Source organism: Panthera uncia, assembly GCF_023721935.1.
Source record: "Panthera uncia isolate 11264 chromosome C1 unlocalized genomic scaffold, Puncia_PCG_1.0 HiC_scaffold_4, whole genome shotgun sequence".
NCBI lineage: Eukaryota > Metazoa > Chordata > Mammalia > Carnivora > Felidae > Panthera > Panthera uncia.
The window spans coordinates 96755431-96767294 of record NW_026057585.1 but is presented as its reverse complement, the minus strand read 5'-3'; the positions used below and the strand labels follow the sequence as shown (position 1 = coordinate 96767294).

General features: G+C 57.7%; 1 protein-coding gene across 1 annotated transcript; it reads right to left on the bottom strand.

Annotated features, from left to right (window-relative positions):
- Positions 1 to 3739: 3739 nt before the first annotated feature.
- Positions 3740 to 7798, bottom strand: SRM (spermidine synthase). Its single transcript, XM_049618107.1, has 8 exons — positions 7515 to 7798; positions 6787 to 6907; positions 6200 to 6292; positions 5222 to 5375; positions 4593 to 4676; positions 4355 to 4500; positions 4148 to 4270; positions 3740 to 4041 (listed from the first exon to the last, which is right to left on the bottom strand). The coding sequence occupies exons 1-8, from the start codon at positions 7679 to 7681 to the stop codon at positions 4021 to 4023; spliced, it is 909 nt and encodes a 302-aa protein (XP_049474064.1). The 5' UTR covers positions 7682 to 7798; the 3' UTR covers positions 3740 to 4020.
- Between the last annotated feature and the right edge of the window lie 4066 nt (positions 7799 to 11864).

The following is an 11864-nucleotide window of genomic DNA, read 5'->3' as shown; positions in this document are numbered from 1 at the left end:
ATGATTTCCAACATAGAATTCTGTACCTATCCGAATTCTATGCCCATCAGTCAAGCAGTGGAACAGGGACATTTCATGTGTGTCAGATTTTTCAAGCATCCCCTGCCCCCTTTCTCAGAAAGTTACTAGGGAATATGCTCCACCAAGACCAGGGAGTAAACCATGAAACGGGAAGGTATGAGGTCCAGGAGACAAGACTTCCGATAGGGAGTTCCACTAGGGGTGGTCCGAGGCTCAGGGGTAGTCAGAACACTTGTTGAGTCTAAACATTAAAACTTTTTTTCAGGGGCGCCTGGGTGGCTCAGTCGGTTAAGCATCCGACTTTGGCTCAGGTCACGATCTCACGGTTCATGAGTTCAAGCCCCTCATTGGGCTCTGTGTTGACAGCTGGGAGCCTGGAGCCTGCTTGAGATTCTGTGTCTCCCTTTCTCTCCTCCCCTCCCCCACTCACACTCTATGTGTGTCTCTCTCTCAAAAATAAATATACGTTAACAAAAAACCCCTACTTTTTCAGTAGTTATTGTTTCTTAAAAGAGTGCTATGTACTTTCCGGTATAAATCATAATGAACAAATGCATATTAGGTATGTTACTATTTCCTGTTACTGAACATTCCATTGAACATAATCATGAATGAACTACAAATTATAATGGGGCAGTTACTAGGGTCTCATAGCAAAAAACTGGTTAGCATTCTGTCCAGACCCTCATGAAGTATATTGAGTCCAAAGATCTTAAAAAGAGCTTTCAAGATTTGGTAAAAAGTTCGGGGCTGAACTGGCGATGAATTTATTAAAAATTAAGACAATGTGAGGGGCGCCTGGGTGGCTCAGTCTGTTAAGCATCAACTCTTGATTTCAGCTCAGGTCACGGTCTCACAATTTGTGAGTTCAAGCCCTGCACAGGGCTCTTCACGGACAGCATGGAGCCTGCATGGGATTCTCTCTCTCCCTCTCCCTTTGCCCCTCCCCTGCTAATGTGAGAGCACACACACACACACACACACACTCTCTCTCTCTCAAAATAAACTTGAAAGAAATTTAAGCAGATGTGAAACACCCCCAGGGGAAGTGAGGTGTGCAGATGAACTTGGTCTCCTGTCCCAGCCGAGAGTGACGTTTATAGAGCTGTACTGGCACCCGTGCTGAATGTGGCCCGACCAAGATGATCGTTTAGTTGTTGAGAGTGTGGCTGGGTCAGGGAAGGGAAGAACGAAATCCTCAGCTTCCCTAGTGGAAAGTCAACAGATTATGACTGAAGCTGCCACGCGGAGAGGCAGTAACTCAGGATGCTCCAGACGTGAAGGCAAAGACCAGAAGCCTCGGCTGGAAGAGGTACACGCGGCTGCCTCTGCGAGAAGTGCAGTGGCCGAGGAGGCCCGCTATTTTCCTTCCAAATGGTCCACCTACTGGAATCCTTACATTGGAGCAGGGCTAGTTTTGATAAATAAACTTCAAAGTTACAGGGTGCCTGGCCGGCTCAGTCAGTAGAGCACGTGACTCTTGATCTCAGGGTCACGAGTTCAAGCCCCGTGTTGGGCATAGAGCTTAAAAAAAACAAAAAACCCAAAACTCAAACAAACAAAAACAAACCAAAAACAACAAACCAAAAAACAAAACCCCAAAACGTCTTTATCCGCCATGCCACAGAGGGGGCCTGTTTGTGGCCCTCTCCGGCATTTCTGGGGCATCGAGGCTCAGGCCACGTCTGCACCGAATGCCCCCCTTCTGCTTTGGTCCATTAGTCTGTGTCTACATCACACCCACCTCGATGTGGGGCCCAGTGCTAGTCCCTAACTAACGTGCACCCCTTCAAGGAGGCTTTATTAAAAGTTGGGTAAGTGGAGGGATTTACGCTGCGGACAACTTCAACGTCCAGGTGAGGCATTCTTGTTTCCCGATGGCCTCCCTCTTTCTACACCTTGGGGCCTCCTCTCCTCTTTCTCTGTCCGGATAGGCAATCCTGATTCTCACCTACTCAGCAAGCACTGCGTCACCTACACCCCTTAATGAAGCCCGTCATGGGTAAGGGCTATGAATGCTCCCATTTTACAGGCAGGGTAAGCAAGTCAGGAGCGGAGTGGCTCAAAGCCACAGAGCCAGCAGGAGGCAGGGTTGAGATTCAGGTCCGAGTCCAGAGCCCCTGCCAGCAGCATCCCTCGGGTTAACCTTGGGACAGACCTTCCCGGAGTCTGGTAAGATGGGCTGGGGCAGGAGGCGCCCTGAGAGCAGAGGCCCGGTGATGTCCCTGCTGGGGCCCGAGGGTGCTTGGGCTGAGCTGCAGAGGCACGTGGGGCAGGCAGAGTGGAGTGGCTCTCAGAAGGCCAGGTGCCTGGTACCCCCCACCGTGTGCTGACTCGATGTGTGGCCCTGGGCAGCATCCGCCTCTCCTGGGCTCAGTACCTTACAGGCAGCTGTGAAGGTTTAAGGAACGAAGACCTGTGTTGGGTCAGGGCTTTGTAATTGGCCACCGTATCTTCTTTTAACTGACACTCTGCCTTGCGGCCCAGACTTGTCGTGACGCCACCCGGCCTCCCTGGGAGTGGGGAGACCTGGGGGAACAACGCCCATCCCCAAGCCTGGGTTTCTGGCAAAGTTAGCGATCAGGGGTCAGAAGGTGGTCCGGGTCCAGTGAGGGTGTGGGGTTGGGGTGCGTGGAGCCCAGAGCAGGGAAGTGATCTGCCTGCGGCCGCTCAAGGAATTATCTGTGCAGCTGGAGGCTTGCTCCCCAGCCCCGTGATGACTGCAGTTCCAAGCCCCTGAAACTGTCGGGTCTGGGGTAGCTGCCCAGGGCAGGTGCAGGTCAGGGGGGTGTTCTGGCATCCTTCCTCCCTGCTGGAGCCACTCCCTTGTCACCGCCCTGCCAAGTCCCCTTCCAGGTCAACTCGTCCTCTGGCAGTGCCTCTGTCGAGGGCGGAGAAGGCGGTTGGTGAGGTCGGCTTTTCCAAGGAGCAGGGCTCTTTCCTGTAGACCCTGAGGTGGGGGTGGGCTGGAGGCCTCCCCCCTGAACCTGCACCGTGTTGTGGCTTCTCTCGTACCAGCAGAGCCTCAGTGCAGGTCATCGGGAAGGGTAAGGTGCCTGGGGCAGAGGATGGAGGTTCAGCACCTTGGAGAGGGGACAGTCCTGCGCCCACAGTCCTGGTATAGCCACCCACACCTGTTTTCTCAAGCTCTCTCAACGCTCGGGGGAACTTCTGGGAATTGACCACAGCACACTCACGGGTTGGCAGGCAGGATCGGAACCTAAGTCTGAATCCTGAGCTACGTTAGGGCACCTGATGTGCTTACACAGGCCCAAGTAACCGGACCCCAAGCGTGCCCCAGCCAGCTGCCTGGAATCATCTCCAGCATCTCCACCCCGATCCCCAGGATGGCACCTGACAAGCCTGTGAGTGACCCAAATTCTTCTGAGACGACAAAGCCTCCGAGCGGCCCCGCCGTGATCTTGTCAGCCCCACAGCCCCGGCCCCAGGGGTCTGTCACCTCTGTCCTTGTGGGGTTTGGTGAAGGAATGACTAAGGCAGTGTCTCAGGACAGATGCGGGCCCAGTTTGATAACTGCTGTGTCCCCCGGTGCCTGAGGTCGAGGGCCAGTCCAAGGCTACACAGGGAGGGCGTGGGGCAGACACCTAGAGGCCCGACACTGGGGCCGGCTTGGAGCCTGCTACACAGGAGTGTCCAACCGTGGCTGAGGTGGCGCCCGCCTGGGCCCACTCAAGATCGGGGGACACACGATTCAGACTTTGTTATAAATACACGTGTTTGGTGAGTGAGGGTGACAGAAGGCGGAGAAGGTGCCGTACACAGCTGCCATAGGCTTGGAGGCTGAACGCCACATTGAGAGAGACAGACAGTCCGCCCAGCGGGGCAGGCTGGGCAGCATTCCGGGGCCTGTAACACTTGCTTGGTGGGCGCGCCGGTGGGGCAGGGTCGGGGGGGTCCTGTCCGGGGCTTGTCACACCCGGGCGCCCCGGAGGCTCCCTGGCCTGAGATCCTGGGCAGCACGGGCGGCGGTACCTGGGCTCAGCTCACATCATTCAGGGCCTGGGGGGACAGAAGGCCTCATCAGGGGAGTGCTGGGTCACGCGGGGGCTCAGGCGGACCCTCGGGAGGCCCCGGGCCCCCCTGCCCGCTCCTGCCAGCGGCTCACCTTGCGGGCAAACTCGGGCAGGACGAAGGCTGCCTGGTGCACGTCGGAGTTGTAGTATTTCAGCTGCATCTGTTCAACCTGCTTCCGTGTCAGCTGCTGCACGGGCTTCCGGAAGTCGGTGCCCTGGGGGCGGGGGACGGGGGCGTCAGGGAAGCGCCTTCGTGCCCACCTGCCCCCCTCCTAGCCCCAGGAGGGAGCGCAGCTCACCGGATTTTTGCTGCACAGCATGAAGCCTATCTGGCCGCTGGGGTAGGTGGGGATACTGCAGTAAGCGTAGGCCACCACAGGGAAGAGCGACTTGCAGAACTGTCGCATCTCCTTGATGAGGTCCAGGTGCAGCCACTGGCACTCACCTGGGGAGAGAGCGGGGCAGTATCAGCGCCGGCAGGCAGGGCCCCCCGACACTGGAGGACCCCCGCCCCGCCCCCGACGCCGGCCTGCTCACCCTGGCAGCAGAGGACGCCATCATCCTTGAGAGCCGTTTTCATGAGCTGGTAATAGGATTCCTTGAAGAGACTCTCCGCAGGGCCTGCAGTGGTGGGGACAAGGGACAATGGCTGAGACCTCCTGAGCCTGGCTCTGGCAAGTACCACCACTGCCCCTTTACACGTTCACAGCTGCCAAGGGGGCAGGGCCGGGATTTCAGCCCAGGTCTGTGGATTCAGAAACGAACCACAAAGAGAGTGCTTTTCAGGAGCGCAAGGATCCATTGTCCACCTGAGGAGGGCTCCATGTTTTCGTCCCATTCCTGGGCAGGGAGGTGGGGGGGTTCTCATTGCCATTTTGTTGGGGGACTCTCCACCCTGGGCCCTGGGTTGAGACTAGATCCCTGCCCTGATGCTGGCCTATTAAGACCAGAGAAGAGGCTGAAGAAGAAACTTAGGCCTCAGTGGGCCAAGACCAGAGCCCCACCCTCCTCTAGGAAATCAACCTGTGAACTTTGGGCAACAGCGTGGTCTGCCTCTGCTGAGCCAGGGCTGGGTTGGGGAGGTAGCAACCAAGACAGGAAAGACGCGGGACCCCCGCGTCTGGACGGTGGCTGCCACGGGGGCCCAAGGCCCATCCCTCGCTTACCCATGGGGTCTGAGGAGTCAGTGATGATGACATCGAAGGCATCCTGGTTCTGTTTCATGAACTCAAAACCGTCACCCACGTGTAGGGTCAACTTGGAACTGGAGTAGCCCACGGCCATGCCCGGCAGGAACTTCTTAGAGACCCGAATGACGTCCTGAGGAGGGAGGAGGGACCGGGCTCTGCCGTGGGGGTTGGAGGCCCTCCAGCAGTCCCTCTAATCGCCCGGTCACTTGGGCAAGCCATTCATTTTGTGGAAACCCGGCTTCCACATCTGTAAGATGGGGGGCACTCTGGTACCTCCCTCTCAGTCATGGCAGGATGGCTCCTCTCTGCTCCCCGGCCCACATCCCACTGTCCCTGTTCTCTGTCCCCAGACCAAACTGTCCCTTCTGAGTGACTTTCTTGCTATCTCAGAGGGAGGCGAGTCCAGCCTCTTCCAGGAGGACCTTCCCCTGCCTCCACGTGGCCTACTGTTTTCCATCCAAGCCTCAGCTGAAATCTACCTCCTCGGGAGGCCTGCGCTGACCAGCCTTCACCCGTGAGCTCTGAGCCTGCCTTTTCCTTTCACCCCCGGCTCCCACCGCGCCTTCACCAGATCACCCTCTTAAGTCTCTTCCTCCCTGGAAGACCGACTCCAAGGGGGTGGGGACTGGACGGGTCCATTCACCACTGTGCCCCAGCATCTAGGACGATGGCTGCTGCGTACTAGATGCTCATTAAAAACAAGCTGAGCGTAAAGGGTAAACGCACGCACGAGTAGTTGGAACGCTCCTGGATCTTGACTTGAAAACCAGCTTAGTCTTACTAAGAGCCAGCATTGAGGCACACTTATTACATGCAAGGCCCTTTACTACCCAGATCTTCTACTGAATCCTCCCAACGAAGAAAGAGGCTGAGCAAGGTTAAGCAACTTGCCCAAGGGAACACAGCCAAGTCCCAGGGCGGAGCTGGGACATGACCCCAGAGCCCAACACTCACCTCATCAATCTCACACTGGACCACGGACTCCACGGAGGAGTGCTTCAACACCTCCCGCAGGACACCCCCGTCCCCACCCCCGATGATCAGCACCTAGGAGCGGGAGGAACAGTCAGAAGCAGGGCATCAACTGAACATCAGTCTCACCAAACAGGCTCCAGCAGGACTCAGCGGCCTGGGCCCGCACGGGGCAGATACACTCACGCAAAACCATCTGAACAGGGTAGGTTTCTCAACCCCGCTGATGCACAGACCTTATTATTTCATCTGCTACTCTCAGCAACGCTGTCCTGCCTCAGGAACCTGGCACGAGGCGTCCCCTTTTCCTGGAAACTCCTCCCAGGGCTGCTGCGTCTTAAGCTTCGGGCCTCAGTGAGAAGGGTTTGCTCCTCAGAGGCTGTGTCAGCCCCCGCCCTGTGAAGTGGGCCCGCCGCCACCCCCACCCAACTTACTCCCTTTGTGCTTGCTAACACTTTCTGACAACCATTTAGGAAGCAGCTGGGCCGAGCATGGGCACATCCATGTTCTGCGGGACACTGAGCGGTGGGCTTCCTGTGTGGGGGCTGAACCTTCCGGAGCCGGGGTACCTTGCGTGGGTTGGGGTGGCTGCAGAGGGGCAGGTTGGCTATCATCTCCTGGTAGGAGAACTCGTCCCTCTCTGTGCACTGGATGACGCCGTCCAACACCAGAACGTTGCCGTAGCTCTTACTGAAGGCAGGAGTGACAGTTAGGGACCTGGGTCCCCTGCAGTGGGGGCGATGTGCCCCCACTCGCCCTGGGTGAGAAGGATCTCCCCCGACCTGCCAAGGGGTCCCAGGGGGAAGTACTGGGGATGACACGTGGCGAAGCTGGGCAGGCAGGCCCGCCGGGTGGGGGGTGGGGGTGGACTCAGGGTCCCGGCTCTGACGTGTCCGGGACTGACACGTGGAGCGCGGCGCGTGGGGTCGGCGCAGACTCCGACTCCCTCCCCGCGGAAGAGGACCGCCCCAAACGGCGGCCCCCGGCCCAGGGAGACGGGGAGCAGGGTGGGGAGGGCATCGCGGCAGGGGACGGGACCGCGGGAGGGGACGGGCCTAGTTCTTCAGAACTTCTGACAGTTTTGCATGGGGAGGGGCGGGGGGAGAGACGGCCGGGGGCGGGGGGCGAAGTAAAGGGCGCAAGGCAGGGGTCGGGCAGGAAGAAGGGTGGTCGGGACGGAGATTCGGGTAGGAGGAATCCCGGCTGGCTTCGGAGCAGCGGGCAGCGGGCAGCGGGCAGTCTGGGCTGAGGGCCGCCGCAGGCGCTCGGTGGCGCGGGGCCGGGTGGGCGGTGGTACCTGCGGAAGACAAGGATATCCTGGTACCGCGAGCGCTGGTGGTGTAGCAGCTGCTCCACCTGCAGCGACAGGGCCTGGCCTGGCCACAGGCTGCACGTCTCGCGGAACCAGCCCTCGCGGATGTCAGCGGGGCCGAAGGCGGTGGGGCCGTCGGGGCCGGGCTCCATGGCGGGCGGGCGGGCGGGCTGCGCGGGGCGCGGGCCCGGGACTGCAGGCCGCGCGGAGCCGCAGCACAACGGGACCAGCTCCGCCCGCCGCCCGTGAGGCAACCTAACCCGGCCGGCGGGGCGGGGCCTGCCGGCAGGGGTGTAACCCAAACTCGCCAATGGCGGCGCGGGTACGGGAGTGCGGCGGTCCGGAGGCACCGCCTCCACCGGCGCTCAGAGCGCGCTCATTGGCTGTCGGCCCTCAGCGCGGTGTCAGTGGCTGGACGCGCTGTCCGTCCGCGGCAGCAGGGTAGTGCGGCCCGCTCCGAGGGGCCACGTGGGGACGGGCCCGGGCGGACGGGCCCAGGCAGCGGGGAGGGTTCCGGCTCTGGGCGAGCCGGGCCGGCGGCGGGGGTCGGGTCCGCGTCCGTCCCCGGGCCCCGCGCTGGCCGGGCGGTGCAGGCCCCCGGGCCCCGCCCCTTTCCCGGGGTCCGGGAGGCGCCGGGGGCCGCAGGGAGGGAGCGAGGGGGCGCCCCGGCGCGGGAGGGGAGACCGGAGCGGGCGTCTCGGGCCGGGCGCGGACCCTCCGAGCGCTGGGACGAGCGGACCGCCAGCCTGAGCCTTCGGTCTGCAGAAGCGGGAGCGGGCGGCTACACTGCAAGGCGCACAGTTACGTTGTTGCGCCAGGGCGGACGAGGAGAGCGTAGCTCTCGCCGTGTCCCCAAATTTGGCTCCTTGTTGGACGGAAAGTGTGGCTTGTCGCCAGGCGCACTGTTGTTGTTGTTTTTTTTTTTTACTTGAAAAGGACCGACTTAGCTCCCTGACTTAAGCGAGATCTAGCCATTTTCTCTCAGATTCTCCTCCGACCCATGAGCCGTGTGGCTGGCTGCTGGATAAGGAGTCTTTTTCGAAACGAGTTTCTAAATTTACGAGCAATGTCCCGGAAGAGGCCAACCCACGTATATTCGGCACCAAATAAGACTGGCACGCGAGTTTTTTTTAATTTGTCTTTTTATTTTTTCAAACAAACTGGGCTTTGCTCTTTGAAGGGGTGGGCGGGAACGTGCTGTTTTTAGGAAAATGTCAAGGAACTTATCTGAATCGCATTAAGCATGCTAATTACCAAATATTACATGCTGATTGCTCTACACGCATAGTTCTTTGCACGCCAAGGAAGGGAGCTGAAGCTGGTGTAAAACTACCGGTGGCATGAGAGGGATGTCTTTTGACTGACGTTTTGCGGCCTCCCCTCGGAGGTGGGAAGCATGTTCTGTGTAACCTCAGATGAGTAACAGGCTGGTGTTTACCAGCTGGTGCAAGCCTCAAGCCTTACGGCAACAACGTATCTTGGTTGGCTTTAAGCTCCTTTCACAGGGAAGGTGAGCCAAGACAATAAAAGAATTGCTAGGAGACGTCTCATACAAAGCCGTTTCAGGACAGGAGGTCATTCAGTAGGGGGTCGCACAGCAGGTAAGATTCGGTCAACCCCTCTGTCCAGTTACTACAGGCTTGCCTGCGTTCAGTCCTGTACCGGGGTCATGGCATCTGCATCACAGCCTGTACAACCTCCGTCAAGACATTTGCACCTCTGAGCTCTGATCGCTTGTTTACTTCTGTGTCCCGAGGCAGACTGGAAGCTCCATGAGACTAGAGCTGGCAGCACTGGGTAACAGGCTGAGTTGATGCTGGCGGCCTGGGCCCTAGTCCAGGCCCCTCGTAGTCAGCTGTCGCGGCTTTCTTCCAGGGACTGCACAGCTGAGACCAGACAGGGGCCCTGGCATTCCTGGGGCACTGCAAGGTCAGGGGATGGGGGGAGTGGAAGATCAAGTCCATCCCATGCCCCCTGTGAGCTGAACAAAGCTGCTCCCAGCATGCGCATCCTCACAAGAGAAGGAACATAAACGACATCTTATCGCCTCCGGTAGAGGAAGTGAAACCACGGTCTCCGCCTCAACACCAACAGGGAATGGGATCTCTGGGATGGTGTGTATAAGCAGTAGCTCAAACCTTCCAAGTTCAAAGAAGACAAAGGCCCTGAATAAAATACAGGCAGAAAAGTCCCTAGATGTACAGGACCATGATCCATCCCATAAATGCCACTCGACTTCAGATCACGAGGAGGAAACACAGTGGTTCTGCCAGAAGTGGCCATATTGTGGAGCCCAGTTATTCAAAGCAGGTAGGGAAGACCAGGATGGAGGCAACCAAGGTACAGCACGAAATGTTTCCCCGAATTCAGACCAACGTGCATTTAAGGTTCCGTTGTCACGCGTCACTGTCTAGCGGGTCAACTATCCCAACCTGTTAAAGTGTAGATAATATATAAAAAGGGGGAGAGGGGAGAGGACAGAGGTGGGCGACTGGCCACTGTCCAAGGTGGAGCTTCAGGGGGACCGCCGTGGGAAAGGTATGTGTGTCTGTCACCGGAGACTTTTAGCAGCTGGCACCTGAGGCACGTTTTAGGCACTGTGTTCGGCCAGGCTGACAGCTGTGGCCGTGAGTGGGAATGAATTTGGCCACCGCACGGTATTACTTGGTGAAGATGTTTATGGCAAGCTGACCAAAGTGCCACAAAGAGCAGCACGCCTCCTTGAGTGAAGAGCCCTCCTCATAGATCCTCTCTCCGCCGCCAGCCTGCTGACCCTGCAACCTCACTCCCCCAGAGCCCAGGCGCGGTCCTCCATGGTTCCAAATCACCGAGCCTTTCCTCCGCAGGCTTACCCGTCCTCCCACGGCCTTGGGGATCCACGTGCTGTCCCCATGGCTTGACACATCAGTGAATGGAAATACAGCTGTTCTCCAAACATCCCCAAGGTTCAGGTCTCCATCCCGTGGCTCAGGAGTCCTGGACTTGTGGTTTCAGGGCCCGGCCAAGTTTCAAAAACCCATCTGGGGACTGACGTTCAGGTTTTGCCAGCTCTTTCTTTTGCAAGGAATGACATTTAGAAAGACCTCAACTAGTACTACTGTTCACGGTCCCCATCTTTTTAGAAAACAAACGCACCGAAAACCATTGCCACAAAGACAAAACTAATAAAGATAATTTCCAAGTGAAGGGCAAGGAATCGTTTTAGCCACGGAAGAAGCTGACACACGGTCTTTGTTGTTCTCGTTTCCCCCTTGGCCTGCGTGCGGGAAGCCCACTGCGGCCCGCTAAGCGAGGCCTGGGGCCCACCACCCCGCTTACCATGGCGGTCCTCAGACTTAGGCCACTGTGACAATCACCCGGAGAGTTTGCCGAGCCCGGCTCCCGAGGTCGCAGCTCCAGCCTGGTTGGCAGCTGTGGGGTGGGGCCTGGGTTTCTTTGTATTACAAGGTTCTCTGGACTTTCTCCCTTCCTCTTCCAGGCCCGACCCAAATGTGCCTTTCACGAAGTCTCCTCGGGCCATCCTCAGTAGAAAATGATTGCTCACTCTTAAAAATTCCCATCTGTCCATTTTTTAGTCGCAGGGATTCTGAGATTTTGGGGGAGACTGCTTATTGTGCCTCACTGTCCATTCTCTCCAAACTGCATCAGAATCCTGGACTTTTACGGGCACGTGGGCACGGAAATGACTTTCCCAGTAGCCCTTGCCGTGGCATGTGACTATAGGCCGGCCAACGGGAAGTGGAAACGGGCAACTTCCACGTAAAGAGAGGTGGGTGTGCATCTCCCACTCCTTCCAGCTGAATGGAATGCAGATGTGATGGATGGAGCCATGGCAGGTCCCCGTAACCCATGCGGTGGAAGCCCTACGTTCCTGTTGAGAATGGCAGCGCCATACTTAAGTGCCAGAGGGAGGACTGCAAAGTTGTCCCACTAGCTCTGGACTAACTAGGACTGAGGAGAGAGGAAAAAAACATCTGCTTTGCTAAGCCACCGACAGTTTGGCTTTTCTGTTGGTTGCGACCGCTCCAGTCCTGACTAGGCCAGACATCAGCCCATTTTGGGCCTGGGCTGTTCTTCGCTGTTCTGCCTGACTGGCTGCTCCCTGGCAGTGCGCCTGCTTTGGCTTCACGGCCCCTCCGGGGGTCGCACACAGCCAGCCCTCTCGATGATCTCTTGGGAAAAATTTCTATGAACATACGTTCTTTGTTTAAGTAGTTGTGAAAACAAAAATGATGGTATATTTTGTGCTTTCTTGGCTTAATATCCCATCTCGATATTAAAATCAAATGGAATTCTGAAGAAGTTCAATGCTCCATTATTAAGAAGAACATAAAA